At 38.8% G+C, this 21022-nt stretch overlaps 1 protein-coding gene across 7 annotated transcripts in view; it reads left to right on the top strand.

The window, feature by feature from the left end:
• Positions 1–21022, top strand: part of TRPM6 (transient receptor potential cation channel subfamily M member 6) — a 132121-nt gene that overhangs the window by 96498 nt on the left and 14601 nt on the right. For all 7 annotated transcript variants that reach the window (XM_084773777.1, XM_084773778.1, XM_084773776.1 and 4 more), the window contains 9 exons: positions 4790–4907; positions 8821–8912; positions 10662–10720; positions 13034–13059; positions 14704–14754; positions 16379–16444; positions 18381–18667; positions 19147–19229; positions 19932–20137. In XM_084773777.1, coding sequence (XP_084629903.1) covers positions 4790–4907; positions 8821–8912; positions 10662–10720; positions 13034–13059; positions 14704–14754; positions 16379–16444; positions 18381–18667; positions 19147–19229; positions 19932–20137 — 988 coding nt within the window. The remainder of the gene's footprint in view (positions 1–4789; positions 4908–8820; positions 8913–10661; positions 10721–13033; positions 13060–14703; positions 14755–16378; positions 16445–18380; positions 18668–19146; positions 19230–19931; positions 20138–21022) is intronic.

Here is a 21022-nt window from a genome sequence, read left to right as displayed (position 1 = left end):
TTTACCCAGAAGGCTTCTGGGATTGGAACAGAATGCTCTGACTCTGCATGCCAGCTGTGAGAGAATTGACATCTTACCCGCAACTAAGCGTCTGATTCACGGACATGAGATGTGTCTAACTAGCAGGGTCTTTTAAACCTTTTTTCAGTAATTCTTTGTAATTTTTAGCATTCATGACTTGAATATGTCCTGTTACATGGGTGTCTAAGTATTGAAAATATGTAACAAAAACTTTTAAATTTTATTATAATAATTGTAGTTACTTTAAAACAGTAAATCTGTGATTGTAGTGTGTGTACATATTTATCTGTGATCGTGGTGAATATACCTCTCTCTCTCTCTCTCTCTCTCTCTCTCTCTCTATATATATATATATATATATATATATATATATATATATATATATAAAACCAGCATATTGATAAACTCCACTTCTCCACCTGTGTATGCTTACTTAGGATATTAATTTTGCTGGTCCTTTTTGCACCTGTGTTCCTGGGACGTTGTCTTTAGTTCCTTTACTGTCATAGTTTTGGTTTGGGTATCAGGATTATCCCAGGATAATTGGCCACACTGTTGTATATATCTTAAGCTTCCTTTGAGAGTTTGTAAAAAGATGATAACCATTCGACACTACATATCCCGTTGGATTATCCAATAAAACCATCCTTGTGGGAAAGTCTTTAACTACACATTAAGTAATCTGTAACAGTCACAGGGCTGTTTTCCGATGATCAGAGCCTTAAGTTGGCTTTGTCTGTCCCTGTATTTAAAGACTATCCATTTCATTTAATGTTTCCTGTTCATTTCTATGCCTTCTATAACTTGGGTCATCTCTTGCTTTTGGTTAGTTGGGTCAAGGCTCTGTGCCTCTTCTTAGTTACCTGTAATAGTCCTCCCTTCCCCTGCCGCTCTCCAGCTCTTCTCTGAGACATGGCATTACTGTGTAGCCTTGGCTGGCCTGGAACTCATGCTGCTCTCACCTCACTGAGGCAGAAGCTGTGACTACCGGTGTGTGCCACCAACCTTATAATATTATCTTGTTATTACTTTACCGCTGCATGCAGGACCTATAGCAACCCTGTCTCTTGCTTTCTGAACATTTGAAATTTATATTATCTTTCTTGTTTCATGACCAGCCTGACTGTAGGTTTTTATCTGTCTTGTTAGTTTTTCTTTTTCTTTTTTTTGAAAAAAAATCAATTCAATTTTATTGATTTTTTTTCCCTTGAATTCAATTCTGTTTCCCTTGTTCAATTTACTTTAAGTTTGACTTGATTTTTTCTCTTTCTCTTTAAAGTTAGAACATTTTCTTAATGATTTGGGAGTTTCTTTCCAATTTTTAAAGAAATAATATTTCAATTTACTCATTGGCAGTTTTAAATGTAAATATTATTTATTTTATTTTTGAATACAGGCATTCAATGTTATAAAATTTTCTCTAAGCATACATTAATTAGGCCCTACAAATTCTAGTGCTGCTTTCATGTTAGTCCAGTTAATTTTATAAATATATTCTCAGGATAATTTTATCTAATTTTGTAAGAATCACGTTTTATGGCCCTCATGTTTTTTTATTTACATTTATTTTTTTCCAAATAAGCTTATGTTTAAAATATTCATCTCTCTTTGTTACAGTAATGAGAAGCAGTTAAAGTCTTTTTATTACTGCTTTAATATTTTTATGTGTTGTGGGTCTGTTTAAGTTGCTGGTCACTTATTCTTGCCTTAACATTAGTGGTTTGCATGAATCTAGAAATTTGTCTTTTTTAAATTTTCTACTTAATAAAGTACAGGCTTTTGAAGTATTCCTTTATAATATTCTGAATTTCTTTGTTGTTGACTGTAATATTTCCCTATTCATTTTGTCTCTGTTACTTTGGATCCTTTTCTTTCTTCTAGCTGGTTGGGCCATGGGCCTGTCATCTTTTTTACTGTCTCAGAACCAGCTCTTATTAGACTCACTGATTCTTGGTATTATTTTCCTTGCTTCCTTTTCATTAATTTTTGCTCTGATTTTTTTTTATTATTTCTTCCTATTTACTAGGTTTGGTTTGTTCTTGTTTTTCCAAATTCTTAAGTTGTATCATTAAGTCATTCATTTGTGACTTTAAAAAGTTTTTAATGTAAGTGCTCACGTCTATAAAATTTCCTGTTGGGCAGCTTTTACTGTGTCCCAGAGGTTTTGTTGTGTTTTGTTTTCATTTTAGTTTATTACCAGGAATCTTTTAATTTATTTTTTTTAAAAATTCTTCTTTGACCCCATTCATGATTCAGTAATGTGCTGTTTAATCTTTGTGAATTTGTGTAATTACTGGAGATTCATTTAGTGTTGATCTTAAGCTTTATTGCATTGTGGTCGAAAGCACATGGACTTATTTCAAATTTCCTGAATTTGTTAAGATTTGTTTTGTGTTCCAGGATGTGGTCTATTTTAGAAGAACTTTCATGGGCTGTTGTGTAGAATGTGTATTCTTTGGTCTTTGGGAGGAATATTCTGTAGCTATCTGTTGGATCCATTAGATGTATGTTGTCATTCAGTTCTGATGGGTCTCTCTTTCTTTTTCTTTTTTCTTTTTGTCCTGATGTCCTGTCTAGTGGAGAAAGTGGGGGACTGAAATCACCCACTATTACTGAGCTAGAGTTTTTTTTTTTTGTATCTTTACATCTAGTATTCTCCTTTTTATGAGATGGAGTCCACCTGTGTTTGGTGCATATGTGTTCAGGATTACAGTATCTTTTTGGTTAATTGTTCCTTTGACTACTCTTCTGATTAGTTTTAGTTTAATTTATATTTTTTGCTAGCTATTAGGATAATGTCAGCTGCTTCCTTCTTGATTTCATTTGCCTGGGATACTTCTTTTCGTCTTTTTAGTTGGTACCTCTCTTTGAAGGTAAATTGAGTTCTTCATAGATAATGAAAAAAAGGATTTTGTTTCTTAATCTATCCTACTAATCTTAGGTGAATGGGGAGTAAAAGCCATGAAATTTGAATTTATTACTAAAAAGTACCTGTTGGTTGATGTAATTTTGTTGTTATTATTGTTATTTTTCCATTTGTACCCTTAGCCCTACTTTGTGTTTTAGTAATCATAACCTTATTATTTTTACATAATCTCTTGGTTGCTCGTTCCCTACTTCAGTCTGAACTATGGCTTCCAAAACTCTCTGTAGGGCTGATTTGGTAAATATAAATTAGTTTAGTATGTTCGTACCTTGAAAAGTTTTTCTGTCTCCACTTATGGCATAGTTTTGCTGCTGCAGTGTTCCATGTTGGCATTTGTGATAATTTTGAAAGTTGAAGCACATTATTCCTCCCTCCTCATCAAAGAGTTTTCTTTTTAATGAAGGAGAGTGAAACTATGATAAAAAGCCCACAACTGGTCAAATGCCAAGAGCAGCTGACTACGTGGTGCCTATCCACAACTGGTAGATATCAACACCACAACACAACACCCAAGGCTCAGGGAGTATTTAGAAGGAGGAAGCAGAAAGTTTGGAAGAACCAGAGGACCAAGATATTGGTTGTGAGATAGTATCTTCTATATATTACAGGGAAATATGATTCATGAAATATCAAAATCATCGTTGTTTACACAAGAACTACACAATGGCAGTAGTTGATAGGCCAACATGGATGGAGGCTACCCAACAAGGCCCTACCCCTAGCTGGAGAGCTACAGGCAATTCATTACTACAGAGAGAGGGAGAATCAGTCTTTTCCAGGGACAAGCCCTCAATAAGTGACAACCTTTAATAGATGTGTATATGATAAAAACTAAATGGACTCAGCATGTTGTATGTATGTATGTATGTACACATTGTATATATATTTCATTGTATATAATACATATATGTATATACACATATAATCATGTATGCATATATATGTAACAATAATAAAAGATGTCATGAATTTGAGAGGGAGTTGGGAGCATGGAAGAAGTTGGGAAAGTTGGCAATGACATAAGTACAGTACCCATGTGTAAAATCCATCCCCACAAATTAAATTAAGAAACTAAATAGAAGAAAAGAGACAAAATGGAGACCATTATGTAAAATCATCTGTTAGGGAAGAGAATTAACTTGACAATGAAGGCTGCAGTCTCAGACAATGCCAGGACCTGTTGGACTCCTATGGGTTAAGCATTTAAGGAGATTTGTTTTATAAACTTTCAAATGATCTGAGTTAAACTAGCAATTGCACCCGAGCTCAAGTACTCAAAAATTCATTCATTTGTTGCTTTGAAGTTTACCAGTGTAAACAGGCACGGAATCCAGCTATCTATTAATTCAGTGTTGGAGACAGTGAACAGTGGAAATAGTAGACTGTTTTCCAAGCTCACACAAGTTCTGATACGAGCAGAATTCCAATGCAAGTACTTTGAATTGGAATATCTCCCCTCTTCTCTATCAGTGTTTTTTTTGAAACATGATCTCCAATCAGCAGTATGAGCTTCCCCTGGGAACTCATTAGAGATCCGAGTCCCACCTCTCCTCTAGCTTTTCTGAGTAGAAATCCTGAGGGTGCAGGCTAATGACTGATGGCGAGCCCTGGTGATTTTGATGCTCCTTCCGGTCCCACTCCACATTCTTAATCACGACTGTAAAGAGAATGTACATGGATGTGTGTGTCCTGCTAGCTTGAATGAGGGGTTTGCAAGTGTCTAAGGTAATTCAAAATATGACCAGGGTTAATAACTACCACCCACTGTGTGCTTCTATTAACATACTGTAAAATATTGTCAGATTAATGTCATTGTGTTCCACCGAATGACTTTCCCTCTAGGTGATAACAGTCAATGCTTGCTATCAAAGTGACCAGGTGAATTCAGAGCCAGGGGAGACAAACGCCATGGAGGAGTACAGCAAGAACTGGCTCTCCGTGTCCAACTTCAGCGAGATAAGTATGTGATTACATAACCTTGGATTCCAACATCTGGCAGAATCCTCCAGGGTGTGATGTTTAGACCATTGCGGGCTTCTGTCATTCTTTTGTGTAGAGATGAGGTAAAGAGATGGCAGAAGTTGCTAAGGGAAACAGCTCTTTGCTGCTTGTCATGCCTTTGAAAGGGATAAAAATTCATTTGTACAAAGGAATTGCTATCAGGATAGAGAAAAGAAATATTAAAAGTTAGATGACAAAATCTTTTACATTTAAAAAATAATCTTTTATATTTCAAGAGTGTTTTGCTTAAGTTGGTTCCTTCAGTGTGACTTGTAGGGAGAAGAGTTTGCCTCATTTTTATAACCCTTAAAAGTCATGAAATACTAGTAAGGATCAGTAGGTCAGCCACTGTTGGTTATTCAATGTGTCTCATGTAGGGTGTTTCCATGTGGATGGATGTCCCTTAAGCTTAATAAGATGTGTGTGGGAAGAGCTACAAGCAAGATATAGCATGAAAAATACGGTGATATTAGGCAGATTATAAACAGGAACACACACAAATGTAGCTTTGAACCTTGTGCAGTGGAATATCTTTATATATATATAAAAAGAAGAAAGCATGTGATCAAGGACAAACACATTTGAAATTACTTAAGACACTAAATATAAAGCACTTCAGGGTCCTCGACTTCCTTATAAGCCCCCTTTGCTCAGATGCTCTGTGGTCCTTAATGACATAGTAATCTTTTGTACCAACCCTAACCCCTTCTCCTCCCCAGGGGAAATTGGGCAAAATCTGAAGATATGCTTTGTTGGCACAATAAAGGAGGGTCCTTTTGGCATCTACTGAAAAAAGGACAGGGATACTATGAGGCATCCTCTGATGTATGGTGCAGGCTTCAGGACAATGAATTATCCAGGACAAAGTGGGTGATCCCTATTTTGTATTTAAAGCACAGAAGCTTCTATGAAGCCAGTGTGAATCCAGTGGACACAAAGCTGGCAGCATTAGTTGTCTTGCCTTAGCTCACAGTTAGCTAGGGACTATACCTTTATTTTTTTAATTTTTTAATTAATTTATTTTTGTTACATCTCAATGGTTATCCCATCCCTTGTATCCTCCCATTCTTCCCTCCCTCCCATTTTCCCCTTATTTCCCTCCCCTATGACTGTTCCTGAGGGGGATTTTCTCCCCCTGTATATGCTCATAGGGTATCAAGTCTCTTCTTGGTAACCTGCTATCCTTCCTCTGAGTGCCACCAGGTCTCCCCCTCCAGGGGACATGGTCAAATATGAGGCACCAGAGTATGTGTGAAGAGACTATACCTTTATATATATTAAATCCATGGATAAAACATGACTCTAGCTGGGCTGAGGACTCCTTGACAATAACCTGATCTGTAGAAGCCTGGGGCAAGAAGATTGTGTCTTCCAGGCCAGCCTGGGATAGATAGTGAGAGCTTCCACCACAGTAAAAGCAAAAGCAAGCCAGGAAGCAAGCAAAGAAAAACAAAACTCCTGACATAAATTTAGGATGGATCATATCCTTTCATTTAGAAGTATTCATTTAGAATATATATATATATATATATATATATATATATATATATATATATATATAATATTATGCATTTTATAAATAGTATAACCTGTGCTTAGTTTTTATTTTTTAGGATATTAGAAAATGGGCATGCCATGATATTTTTGTACATGTATATAAACTGATTCAACCATATTTACTCTGCTATCTTTTCTTGCCATCATTCCCTCTCCTGGTAGTCTCTTTTCCAAAATAGTTATCATCGTAATTCTATGTTTTTTAAAAACAGAGTTCACAGAAGAGAAACACCATTGATATTTGTCCTGCCCTGCTTACTCTCTTAGTTAGGATTTTATTGCTGTGAAAAGGCACTATGACCACAACACATATAAAGGAAAACATTTAGTTGGAGCTGGAACACAGTTCAGAGGTTTAGTCCATCGACATCATGGCAGCATCCAGGCAAACATGGTGCTAGAGAGATAGCTGAGAGTTCTACACATCTGGATCTGCAGACATCAGGAAGAGACAGTGAGCCGCTTGGCATGGCTGGAGCTTCTGAAATCTCAAAGCCCATCCCTCAGTGACATACTTCCTCCAACAAGGCCACACCCACCACAAGGCCACACCTCCAATAACCCCAGTCTCTAGGAGTCTATGGGGGCCATTTTCATTCAGACCACCACAATTACTGTGATGACTTCGGCTCATTTTCCTCAAATGACATCATTTCGTTCTTTACACTGAATGAACTCCATGGTACTTACACTCATGCTTAGATCATAATACATCATTCTTAAACACTTATATTTTTTCCAGTGAATTTCATATAAGAAGATATATGTGCCAGGAGGGTCTGGGGAGACATCTTGTTCAGGGAAACTGGCTAACACCAAGGAAGGACCCAACAGATCTGGTGAGGTCTGTTGTCATCCTTGGAACACACATTGAATTGAGAAGCTTTATTGTTTCTTTTGAAACATCTTAAGAAATAATTGGAAATGGGTGAGGAAATAAAATTTGGGGAGTTGCAAAGTTATCCCTCTCTCCCTCTTTGGATCAGGGTCTCAATGTAGCCCAAACTTAATACGTAGGTGAGAATGACCTTGAAATTCTGCTCTTTCTGCCTCTGACTCCTTCGTGCTGTGGATTCTGGTGTGCATTGCCATGCCAGGTTTAGGCAGTGCTGGGGACTGAGCTCAGAGCCTGTGTATATTAGGCTCTCTATCAACTAAGTAAATCCCCAGTTCTCAGATAGCTCTCTTTATATACTCATAAAAATTCTAAGCAACCTATGAAGATGTGAAATGTTTTTCAATGATTTTTATTTTAAAGATTTATTTGTTTATTATTATGGATACAGTGTTCTGCCTGTATGCACACCTGCATGGCAGAACAGGGCACCAGATCTCATTATAGATGGTTCTGAGCCACCAAGTGGTTGCTGGGAATTGAGCTCAGGACCTCTGGAAGAGCAGCCAGTACTCCTTTGAGCCATCTCTCCAGCCTCGATATTTTTGTTTTAATGATAATACAGTCCTGTAATTGAAACTATACTTATTGTAATTTTATTTATATGGAAATAGCTTCCTTTGTACTTCTTAGAACATTTTTTTTCTAGAACAAAACCACATGGAAAAAATAGTTATTGTCTGTCACATTTGTTACAGTTCTTAGCTTTGTAGATACCAAGTGTAATCATAATCAAACAAAGTCTTTCATTATCCAGTCTAATAAAAGCATAAAAATTAAACTTGATTAATAGCATTTACCCCATCTTTTGTTATTATTGTACTTTGTGCTTGGTGCCCTTATGAAGGAAGGGTTAATAATTTACAACTAAAATTTAATATATTTTAAAGTATGGGTAATGAAGTGCAGGAGATGGTGAATGTAAATATTGATGAATGTGTTTTATAGAAAAAAGAAACATCATGGATTTTTAAATTCCAGACTTTGAAAGTTAGGGTGGGTGTGATGGCTCAGAGGGTACAGGGCTCACTGTGCAAGCCTAAAGATGTGAGTTCAATCCCCAGGATCAATGTAAAAGTGGAAGGGGAGACAAGAAGTTACAAAGTTGTCCTCTAACCTCCATGTGCAAATGCCTCACGTGCATGCCTTGCAATAATAAAAATCCACTTACGAAAGAGAAGCAGAAGTTATTATAAGTGTGAACGCCACTGTAGAAGAATAGAAACAGAATATACAGTTTTCATAATCACTTATGAAAAAAAGAAAAAATGAAACTTGGTAAAATTTGCTAAAAATAGAGAAAACTATATCTAAGTTTAAATAAATCTACTGTGTCCAGATTTTTCTATTTGGGAAATGTGATTTGAATGTAACACATTTCAACCAATTTTCTAATTTTTCTTCTTCTTTTAAAAACAAGGTTTAGAACCTTATATGTATCAAAAAATGAAAATGAAGAAAATTGAGCAACATACTACACAAGCCAGTGACTACCTAAAGCAGTCTGAAGAGGTAAAACTATTTTGATAGTTTTATAAGATATTTGTGTATGTAATAATTCTCTTTACTGTACTGATTTTATTCCTACAGCCCATATATGGCCTCTGTCTTTACTGACATTAGATTGAACTACGCAGGTTAATCCTTACTTTTTAAACCTTTCCACATCCTCTTTCCTTGTGCAGTTTGCTTGTTCTGGGGATGCTTAGCATAAGAGAAGGAATTCACTTTTTCAGATGTGTGAATATTGTCATATGCACGAGAAATGGATTCTCTCCAGCATGCCTTTCAGAGGCAGATCATGGTGTAATTACCGTGGGACAGGTTACAGCCAATCTGAGAAAAGACTACTAGCAATTGGAATCTTTCAAGGACAGAGTGGTCCAATCCTGAAGACAATGAATTCCAAGTGTGATTAATCTAGCATAGCCTGCAGGAATTTGCTCAGACATGGGGAAGGGATGAAATCATTGCAGAAAGAACGTCCCTTTGTGCTCCTCTAATGTCCAGATAATCCAATTTTGCATTCTGTTTTCCTGCCACCTACAAATGTGTGCCTTGCTTTAGTGCTGTCTTCGAGTGTGCTATGTGACACAGTAACCTTCGAAACCTAAATTTTGTCTTGGTTTGAATAACTAAACTTGGGAACTATAAACACCACCAATAAGATTATCCTTAGGTGTCCTAGTAGCAGTGGCATTTAAGAGATTTTGAAAATAAAATGAATGCTCACTTGAGAATGTTTGGAAACAGAACCTATGTTCAAGCCCTGATTCTGTAGTTTTTTCTCTCCTGTGTGTGTCAGTTAGCTTGTGAGTGTTGTTAACTACCTCTGCGTAACACCATCATCACAAGACTATCAATAGTATCCAACTGAGATAACTCACAGGAAAATGCCTAGTGCAATGCCTAAAGTATACCGTGTCTCAAGAAATATGACATGGATAAACAGGAAATAGAATGAAGAAAATTCAGCATAATGCTCTTTTAGACACTCTTTCCCATCCTTCATGGGGAGCAGTGATATACTTATGTCAGGGATATTAGGATGTGATGATCAATGTTACCAAATACCCTGAAAAAAACAAACAAACAAACAAACAAACAAACCTCACAGGACCAGAAGCTGCTTTGCTGGTAGTTTGAGCATACTGTCAATTGTGGGCATGGAAAACATAGTTGGCAGTGGGAGTAGCAGAATTATCATGTTTGCCCACAAGTCTATAGACCAGAATGCAGAGAAAGGGGATGCTGACATTCAGTTTCTCTGTTTCTAGCTCAGTCTGGGAACCTAGACTATGGGGTACTGCCACCACCCTCCTTCAGGATGGCTTTTCTCACTTCAGGTGACCCTCTCTTGAAATGTCCCCATGCAAACATACAGAGGTGTGCCTCATGTGTTTCCCCTGCCTCAGCTGTTTCTTAATATATTTAGTTGACAGTAAGAATTATCTGTTATATCTGCCAAGTTGGACCCCCAGTCCTTCTTTTAGACCATTAACTGATTAATCTCTATTTCTGTAAAACTTCTCATGTGTTGTGTTTTCCTTTCACTGTCTCCATGAAAATAATTTCATTCAGTTAAAATCATCAGCTATGCTGGTGTTATGCTTGCAATCTCCGTAGCTTGTGTTTCCTTGGTTTATTAAAAGAGAGAAACTGAACCGGGCATAGGGAAAAGGAGCGTGCTTTGCTGATGTGTCCCTGCACGTATGTGGTGGGTGTGTTGTGCACTTGTAATGTCTGCTCCCTTCTGCTCAGGACCTGGATGAAGACCCTTCGTGGAGGTCCAGGAGGACCAGCCTCAACAGGAGTTTTCAGTGAGTATTTCTGTGGGACTCTCAGCAAGAGCTTTTAGATTCTGTCCTCCAAGCCGATTAGGAATACAGGTTTATTTGGTCAAAATAGGAAGAGAAAAATGCATGTGAACTGACATTATTTTTCTTATGTTAGCAAGAATGGAAAAATATTCTCCAACTTTTTCGGTTTCTGGCAATAGCTCCTCATCCAAGCCCCTTTAAGAACCCAGTGATAAAGCATATACATCAACAGCAGGCAAACAATTCCTTTGTACAATAAAAAAACAAAAACAAAAACAAAAACAAACAAACAAACAAAAAACCCCATTCCTGGGTCAGTCATTGTGTCTTCAGAGAGGTAAGCCTGTGAATGTGATTTTCAGGATAATATACGCCTATTTTGTCTTTTAAAAAAACATGAAAGCCTGATTAAATTTATTCTCCGTATTGAGAAATGATTTATTTACCTTTATTTAAGTGTGTGTTTTGCCTGTATGCATCTATGTGTGTGTGTGTGTGTGTGTGATTTCCATGGAGGCCAGCAGAGGGCGTGGAGTTGTGGATGGTTAGGATCAACCACGTAGATGCTTGAAATTGGACCTGAGTCTACTGCAAGGGCAGCAAGTGCCCTTTCCCACCATACTGTCACTCCAGGCCTTCTTCTCTAGACTTCGAAAGCCACACCCTCCAGGTGTTCCTCTTACAGACTCAGGCTTGTCTTTACTTCCTGGTTTTCAGTGGCCTTGTGATTATGCAGGCATCAACTCTGACATGACTGAGACAGAGACGGAGAGATGATGGGAAGGGGAGAACTTGGTTGTAGAATTGAGTACATTCCTGAATTTTGTTTATTAGGAGAAATAAAATTTGAAGCTCAACCAAATAAAGATGATTCCATTTTATTTTATTATTTTTTTCAAAAGACATGCTGTCATTATGCTGCCTGGGCTTGCCCTAAACTCCTGGCCTCAAGTGATCTTCCTGTCACAATGTCCCAGTTAGCTAGTGCTGCAGGTGTTTAGCACTATGCTGGGATGATGTTTCCACTCCACTTTGTGTGTGAGTGTGCATGTGGTGTGTACATGTATGTGTGTTGGTGTGTTTCTATAGTATTTGTGTGTGCCGGAGTATGTGTCAGAGTGTATGAGTGTGTATGAGTGTGTATGTTGATATGTGAGAGCGGGTGTGTGAGTGTATGTGTTGATGTGGTATATACATGTGTGTGTGAATGCATATGTGTGTTGATGTGTGTGAGTGTGTGAATGTGTGCATGAGTGTGTATAAATGTGTGTGATCATATTGGTGTGTATATGTGTGTCTGTGAGTGTGTATGTGTTGCTGTGTGGTATGTGACTGTATGTCTGTGTATGAGTGTGTTGGTGTTTTTGAGTGTGTGTGTGTGTGTGTGTATGTATTGATGGTGTGTGTGTGTGTGTATGTGTGTGTGTGTGTGTGTGTGTGTGTGCTTTTCTGGCTTCAGCATCAAAATATCTACAAAGTCATGAAGGTAAGGGGAACTCACCCCACGGGAAGGCCAGCTGATAAAAGAAGGTAGAAAGTTATGTTCAGTTGTGATCCTCAGCTCTACTGACATGGCCTTTCTTGGGAACTGCCACCATAGCCCCGTGTAAGGCTGCTTCAAGACCTAAAGGACACATCACTTTCTTTTCTCAAAGGTTCAGTAGTTTGTGCTCATGCAGAGTTGTGGGTTATTGCAGCATGAAATTAAACAATAATTGTAATTGTACTTTCTTCCCCAAGGACCCTAAATACTGGAGATATTCTTTGAATGCATTTATTCAGACTTGCCTGTGGCCACTTGTGCACTTGAGCAGGGCAAGTAACAATTTAAAGAGAGCTAATTTCAGCCTGTGAACATTTAGGGGCCACGTGGGCTAATGAAACTGATTTGTGGGCTTGTCCAGAGACATTCTCAGACTCATTTGTAGGCATCTGCTTCGCATAGTTCAGGCACCCTTTAGTTTAATTGATCCAGAACAACACAAACACAGTTAAATCTTATGTATGTTCTGTGATCACACAGCTAATTAAAACCACTAACACCACCATTTCTCAATTAGCTTGGGGCATAGATAATAAGTGGTTTACATGCCTTACTGGCATTAATTTTTCTATGAAAATAACTGTATGGCTACAAATTTCTCTACTGGTAAAATAGGGATAAGATAGAGCAAAGACTTCCATACACATACATGATTATATATGTATACACATATATACTCTTTATTGCTGTTTCAGATAAATTTTCAGTGTTTTGGTAGTTGAAAGATTTAAAAAAGCATTTTCTAAATAATTTTGTTTCCCCCTAAACAGAACAAGAAACTCAAATGAAGCTGACAGTAAGTTTTTATATTTAAACATTTATTTTTGATTTTTCATCTTACTGGTGATAGAATTCATTGTCCTGTTAAGACTTATGTATATCTTAACTTTCTATTCTTTTTTGCTTTGTTTTGGGGATGCATACAAAGAAAATTCAATAGAAAAAATTAAGATATCTTAGATGAATGAAGACTGATATATGATTTTACATTTCTATCATCTACCTATCTGTCTGTCTCTCTGTCTGTCTATTTTGTAGTACTGAGGATTGAACCCAAGGACTGTTCCCTTGGAATTTCTTGAATAACCTGTTTTGACTGTAATTTTCTTGATGTTTCTCTGAATTGGAGCAGAGCCACTGGATTTATTTTGACTCTTCAACAACTGATGGTGTTGTGTTTTACACACACTAAGAGCCAATCATGTGCTTGCATGTGGAAACTTTTTCCTATATGGTTTCAATAGGATGCTAGGGCCTGTTCATACAGTCAACAGCTCTCTGTGATCTTTTTCTTCCTCTTACAAAGAGTACTGTGCTGTCTGGCATGTAGTGAGTTGGTGCTTAGTTAAAGGATGTTCAGAAAATACAACTAAGGTCTTGAAGCTCCTTAGATGTTGACGTCTGGATTGAAACTCGGCTTTGTCACTATCAGATGACCATGACTTTCTATCTTCTAGGTGACATTAGGGCAAGCCATAAGCCTTGGTACTCACTGGTTTTAAATCATTTAGTAAACTGTTGTGGCTATGGTTGAATGTGTTTTTCTCTAGTCCTCTGTATTTACTTTTCTGAAGGATAAGCACCTTGCCTTAGTCACTCTCATGCCTGATTGGAAGCTGAAAGTTTATATGACACACTAAATTCACAAATGAAAGCCGTTTTTGCTGACCACAGTCCCCACCATGCCCCCTTAAAGGACACTTGCTCCATTCTCTATCTGGCAATATGAGCCAGAGAGCTCTGTAGAGTTGGGCTCACTCTGCTGTTTCTTCTAGTACGTGTAAAGCAGTGTTGCCATGAGACTGAAGTTTCTCCACTTTAATTTTGATTTTCATGGAACAGCAAAACTGTTTCAAAGGATTTCTCTGGAGCCTTATGACCTAGAGCTGGAACAGATAGAAAAGAGTGAGTTAACATTGGAGGGGGTGTTCCCGACACAGGGTACTGGTACAGCTTAACAAATCCCATAGTGTGACACTAGCCATCTCCTCTTATGTGTTTGCACAGACTTATGTTTTGTGATGAGTTTCAGTCAGTGAGGTAGTATGCTAATAATTTGCCATTAATATTGTATTTGCATGGGTTCCAGCATGCTGGCAAGGAGCTTAGAGGATCATGCTTCTGGGATGTCATGATGGGCAGCTGTGTGCCTTCTGTAACTCAGAGGTGTAATTGGTTCAGAGGAAATACATCTTTGAGGCTAATATTACCTGTCTTTCTCCAATTCCCTGTATAAATATGCTTGGAGATATTACACCAGTGATTGGAAGCTGTCAGGATACCAAACACAATAATGCATGAAAGGATATTGGGCAAACTTTTCTGAATAGTGAGAAGCTGTTCTGATTAAGCCATTTAATGGTAACTCTGAAGGCAGTGTACAAACATGTACTTATCTCCAGCCATGTAATTAAAATGCCAATCATTTCTATGATTTCAGAGATCTCAGCCTCCTTAAAAAGCCCTCAAGAGCCTCACCACCATTATTCAGGTAGGAAGAGTGTGTGTACAGATGGGCCAACTGAGATAAATATGTGTGATTGTGTACTTGTAAACACGAGCATCCCTCAGCTCCACGTTATCAATACAGCTTCAATTCAGAAAATTGTTTACTCTAGTAATTAGAATAATTAGATTGTCCAAGCACGGCATCGACTCAGAAAAACAAGTTGTTGGGATGTAAGAGAATTCACATTAAACTCTGCGTGTGTGTGTGTGTGTGTGTGTGTGTGTGTGTGTGTGTGTGTGTGTTGGCAAGTTCCAAATTTTGAAGGAGAAGATGCCCTTGGTATCTAAAATTTCCTTGCCAGCTTGGAGTTAGCCAAAAAACTAGACATCTTAGTGTTTTGAATAGCTTCCTTTGTACTCTTGCCTTTTTATTACCATTCTGGGGCTTGAACCCAGAACCTTCCGGGAAAAGTGCTCTACCATTGAGCTACAGCCCAGCCTGATGCTAATATTTTGGAATGGGAAAATAGCAGACTTGAAAGTCTTTCTTCAAGGTAGGGCTGTACCCTCCCATTCCTTCAGTGAACATAACCATTGGATCGATGCCACCCTTCACAGAATAAGGCCAACAAACGTGCCTTGCAGAGATGCCATTAAATAGAGATGTCAAGGGTCTCGTCTCTGTTATTAAGAAATACTTCACAGCACTTCAGCCGCCTTTCTTTCAGAGTGGGAGTGACTGACCTTGCCTTTTCTGAGGGACAGTCTGCCAAAGGGCTAGTTGAGAATTAAGAGGCAAATATTTTGAGATGCAAAGCAATGTAGCCCAGCTGGCCTTGGTGCCATGTGTGGTTCATTGGAGGTCACTGCTCTCAGTGGTTGAGATAACACAAGGACAAGGCTTTCACAGAGTTTAGCACTCAGTGTGAGCACAATCTTACCAGCACTGTAATTACCAGTCTTGTTATATGAAGGTCATTTGTTTAGGGTCCCATAGTAGACTGTCTTATCCTGAATTCTCCTCTGTGGTGAATAATGGTTCTGTGGATTCCAGCTTCCTCAGTCTAGGCTCCTATGACTGAGTCCTGTAGCTCAGCAGTAATCTATTATTTTGACTCTAACTACCAGCTGTAGAGAGTCTCTGGGGAGGAATACTGTAACTCATACAGTCTCTGATCTGTAGGCTATGGCTCTTGGCAGGAAAATGCAGATCACTTGCTTCTAATTAAAATTAGTGTTGGGAAAAAAAAAAGGAGAACTTCACAAAACCACCAGTAGATGTCCCCACAGACCACTGTGCACTGGGCTTGCTTTGGGGAAAAAAACAACAACAGAGAATGTGGAACATAGATTAAAATCCATTTATAAGAAAGACTCACATATGTGAGTTAGTGTCTAATTTGTTATTTGGGAGAGCAAGAAGATAGCCCTTTCTTTGATGGTGTTATATGACTTCATATAAACATTTCCTACGACTAAGATATCCTTCCAGTTTAAGGTGTATTTTATATTTAAAACTATTATTTATAATATTTTTGCTAATGGAAAATATAAAGGATGTTTGAGATGAAATATTCTGGAATTTATGTGTATTTTTGTATGTGGGGCTTTGTGTAAGTTTCATCGTTGATGCAGACCCAAAGTAGTCAATCTGTTTTTGTTTGCAGCCATTGAAAGGAATAATTTAATGAGGCTGTCTCAGACCATACCGTTTACACCGATCCAGCTGTTCGGTGAGTAACATCTCCCACTTCTTGAGGATAGGCGAGGGTAGACCAAATGCTGGCATGCGACAGAAAGGAAACCACGTTGCCTCACTTGACTCATGGATTTCATTTTGGCCATGTTGTAGTTTAAAGAAATTCATTTCCCAAAGTAGAAATTCTTGTTAATGGCCAGCATTTAGAGTTAGAAGCTGATGCTGTGGGGCTGGGACCTACAAGGGTCAGCAGTTGGGAAGCAAGCGTGATGCTGCACCTGGCATTCAGTGCTTCTAGGCTGGACATGCAGAGGGAAGAAAAGAACAAACCAACCTTATATAATGAACACAGAAGAAAGCGCTACATGTCAGTTTGCTGAAAGCTGACAGGCATGGGAAGAGAAATCCTTTGTTTGTTGTTTTATATTTGTTTGTTTTGTTTCACGTACATGGGTTGCTCTTTCTTCAGACTGAAAGTGTAGCTTTTAAAAGCGGGAGCAGTAAAGAAAAACAAGTTTGTGTTAGCCAAGGGTACCCGAGGTTCTCTGCCTAGCAGGATAAAGCACAGCAGTTGACAATATAACAAAGACCCCTGCCCTGCACTCCATCTTCATTCTCCGCACACTCTTCCAACGAGGCAGAGACCAGGTTGGCTTCTGATTGTTCATGCAGATGCCTCCTTCTTCCACTTGGCTCCATCGTTTCATTTTGCAAATCAATAGCTCTCCTCAAAAGTCCTAAAGGAATTAGGACTCCAAAGAGCCCTTCAGTGACATTTACTCGGGCATCGAGAATAGACATTTGAGACTATACCACATATTCTCCAGATACATTTATTGATAAGGAATTAGATACAAGGGTGAGGGAGTAGAGAGCTTCCTTTCTGGTAGATTAATATGGTGTTCCCAGAAAACAAGCAAGCAAGCAAACAACAAAAACAGCAACAACAACAAATAGGGTATATTTGAGGCAAAGGTAGAAGAAACCAATGAGCCACAACCTCGAGGGAGCCTCTGTGGATTGTTACTCCTCTTATGTAGCAATAATACTGTGTTGGTGAGGTCCAAGTTTCTTCTATAAGCTCAAAGTGGGAGCAGTGTGTTGCATATGATGCCTTTTTAAGTGGGACTGTATCTGTATCTGAGGTCCTAGTTTGCTGTAACCCCAATAACATATGTGATCTGTGTAACAAACCACTGAAACAAATGTTATCATTCACTCCTGCTGATGAGAAAATGGAGGGTTTCAGTAGCTTTGTAATGTACCGAAGAAAAAGGTAGCAGCTCAGGGCATGACCTTGTTGGTACTGAGTGATTTCCACTGGGTAAAACCATGCATTATTGATGAGGTAAAATTACCCCTTATGGAGCAAGAGAAACAAATAAAACCACACCTAGAAAACAGCATGTATAAGACAGGGATACACATATAATTTACATACAGTAAATAGCATAGCATTAATATTATATGAAGAGTAGCTATAAAATATCTGCTCCTGAGGGGGCCATAATGAAGAACATGAGGTTAAACTGTCTCTAGAGGTATATTTGCCTTGAGCCAGTTGTCATATCACATGCCTATAATCTCATCAGTCAGGAAGCTAAGGCAGAGATTTGGAGCTTGTGTGGGATACGTATTGATTGCTACGTCAGCCTTATAAAGATTATAAAGCAAACCATGTAGCCAGTAAAAACTCTAACAATGGCAACATATTCATACTGCTTCAATACTGTTTTTGTCTAGTTAGTTTACAACAAGTACAACTTAATTCTTCTGTGCCATTTGACCCTTTGTTCTTCCTCCCTCTCCTCACCTTCACAAGAGGACAAGCCAGGCCTGCTCATATCCTGACTTTGCTCTTGTTTCTGCTAGAAGCCTCCACTTCTGGTCACAGGGACAACTGAGCTCAGGGCACTGATCACACTCCAGTCCTGGTGTCTTATTGAGCCAGCTTTCACTTCTTATTGCAGCAGGGGAGGAAGTGACCATCTACAAGCTTGAAGAAAGTTCCCCTTTGACCCTCGATAAGAGCATGTCCTCTTGGTCCCAGCATGGCAGAGCTGCTATGATCCAGGTTTTGTCACAGGAGGAAATGGATGGGGGCCTCCGCAAAGCCATGCGAGTCCTCAGCACCTGGTCCGAGGATGATGTGCTGAAGCCTGGGCAGGTTTTCATTGTGAAGTCCTTCCTCCCAGAGGTGGTGAAGACGTGGTATAAAATCTTTCAGGAGAGCACCGTGCTTCATCTTTGCCTTAGGGTAAGCCTGATACTCAGAATACCCAGAGCTGGGATGGACCACCTAAAACTATTGAGGTCTGGCTACATCTTTGTCTAAGATAGTTTTTTCTAGGCCAAAGAGAATCTGTTTTTGAAGAGGTGTGTGTGTGTGTGTGTGTGTGTGTGTGTGTGTGTGTGTGTGTGTTTTAATTATTTTTGTTATGTAGAACACTTGCTTTTGGGGTGTAGAGTGGTAGAAGCTAAATAATATTAAATGTTGGGCAGTCTAGGAGCTGTTTGATCTTTAATAGTAAGAGTATCTTGTTAATAAACCAATACTTAAACTTTTAAGAAGAATTTCACCAGTGTTTTATTTATAGCACTTCCACCCCATTCTCTCTCTCCAACACCTCCCATGGCCCTGATTCTGTCCCAAATTCATTACCCCTTTTCCTATAATTATTATGGATAATATATACAAAATATAATTTTAATTAATTCTTGTTTTTTTTTTTAAAGGAAATTCAACAGCAAAGAGCTGCTCAAAAACTCATCTATACCTTCAATCAAGTAAAACCACAAACCATTCCCTATACACCAAGGTGGGTAAACCTGGCACTGTGGTTCTTCAGTATAAAAAGAATTCCTATTAACCCCTTCTCAGCCCATTAGACTTGAGAAATACCAGACCCATGGGAAAGTCCTCAATGGCCTTTTTTGGGATTCTTTCTTCCATAGAATTAGATGTTCCAGACATACCTGGGCTTAAGTTCCTGATCATGCGAGTGGAAAAAAGTTCAGACAGATTGATGACCAACATTTCAATTAGGTGAGACAGGCAGATGCTGGGTGCAGTTGCTAATACCCAGGAGTATCATGGCCCCAAAACATGTCTATTTAAAGCTTAGCTGCTTCCCTAGCATCCTAAACCAATTAGGAAGTTTGCAATCATGAACCCTCACAATTTCCCTTAGGTGTCTTGATATGCTTGTATTCACGTATCGGGGCAGATCATAACTTGGTGCTGAGGAATTAGAATAAATCCTTTTTATCTCCATTTTATAAGGAATTTTATAGAGGCCAGCAACAAAAGATGAATCCGGTACTTGTAAAAAAAAAAAGTTGGAAAGGTTTTCTCAAAGAAAAGGGAGGCCAGTAAACATGGGAACAAACCTCCTGGCTGTGGTGTTCCCTCTTTTCACAGAAAGGCCAGGGGTAGGTGCCTTCTGTGGCCAATGCTCTGGTAGGCTAACTGCCATGCTTGCTGCCTTGTGGGCGATCATTGGCTTCTTCTTCCCTCACAGGTTTCTAGAGGTTTTCTTGATCTACTGCCATTCAGCCAGCCAATGGTTAACCATCGAGAAGTATATGACAGGGGAGTTCCGGAAATACAATAATAACAATGGTGATGAAATTGCTCCCACTAACACCCTGGAGGAGCTGATGTTGGCTTTCTCTCATTGGACGTATGAGTATACGCGGGGAGAGCTGCTGGTTTTAGATTTGCAAGGTAATTAATTGAAGATACAGGAGGCAAAGCTTCCAGAAATCTCACAAGAACTGGGGTGGGCCTCTGGAAGTGTTCTACCTGACTTGGTAGAGAGATATAGGTATTTAGTTCAGAGATACTGTGCAGTGATGACCATGGGTACCAGGCTGATTCTTTCTTCTTAGATAGAGGGGGCAATGTAGCCAGACAACAGTATTTAGATATTTTTTTAAACATTTATTTGTTTTTCATTTTATGTGTATTGGTGATTGGTGTTTTTGCCTGCATGTGTGTCTGTATAAGGCTGTTACAGACAGGTGTGAGCTGCCATGTAGGTGCTGGGATTTGAACCTGGGTCCTCTGGAAGGACAGTCAGTGCTCTTAACCTCTAAGCCATCTCTCCAGCCCCCTAGTATTTAGATCTTAAACAGTGAACTAGATGGGGAATTATTTTTGTACCATTTGTTTCAATGTTATCCCTTTGCTTTGCCTTATGCTTATGAGAAAATGTAATATGTATTCACATATATGGGAAAGTTTAAATTCTGGATACTTTCCATTATTCTGAATCTATTGCTTTGGCAATTTATAATTTAGTTTGCTTTCTTTGATGTATTCCTTGATGTGACAGTTCAGGGAAGTCCTTGGCCCCAAAAGAGGGCTGCAGTGCACTGTTACTTAATGGGAGCCTATCAGAGTATTTCCCACTGTCACGACCTCCTGCAGGATGGCTAATCCCAGAACACAGAGAGTCTCCAGAAGGTGTTCCTTGTAAGGAGGGCACAGAGTAAGTGTTATGGTCTTTGGACTCATGGGCTGGAGCTTTGGACTCAAATAAAAGACTTGGCCTAGAAACTGTCATAATAGTTACCTCACTTAATACCAGAAGTAGCACCTTGAAACATA

Source organism: Acomys minous (assembly GCF_964271855.1).
Source record: "Acomys minous genome assembly, chromosome: 2".
Taxonomy (NCBI): Eukaryota; Metazoa; Chordata; class Mammalia; order Rodentia; family Muridae; genus Acomys; species Acomys minous.
Note: the sequence above shows the minus strand (reverse complement) of the source record. Positions and strands in the feature narration are given on the sequence as shown.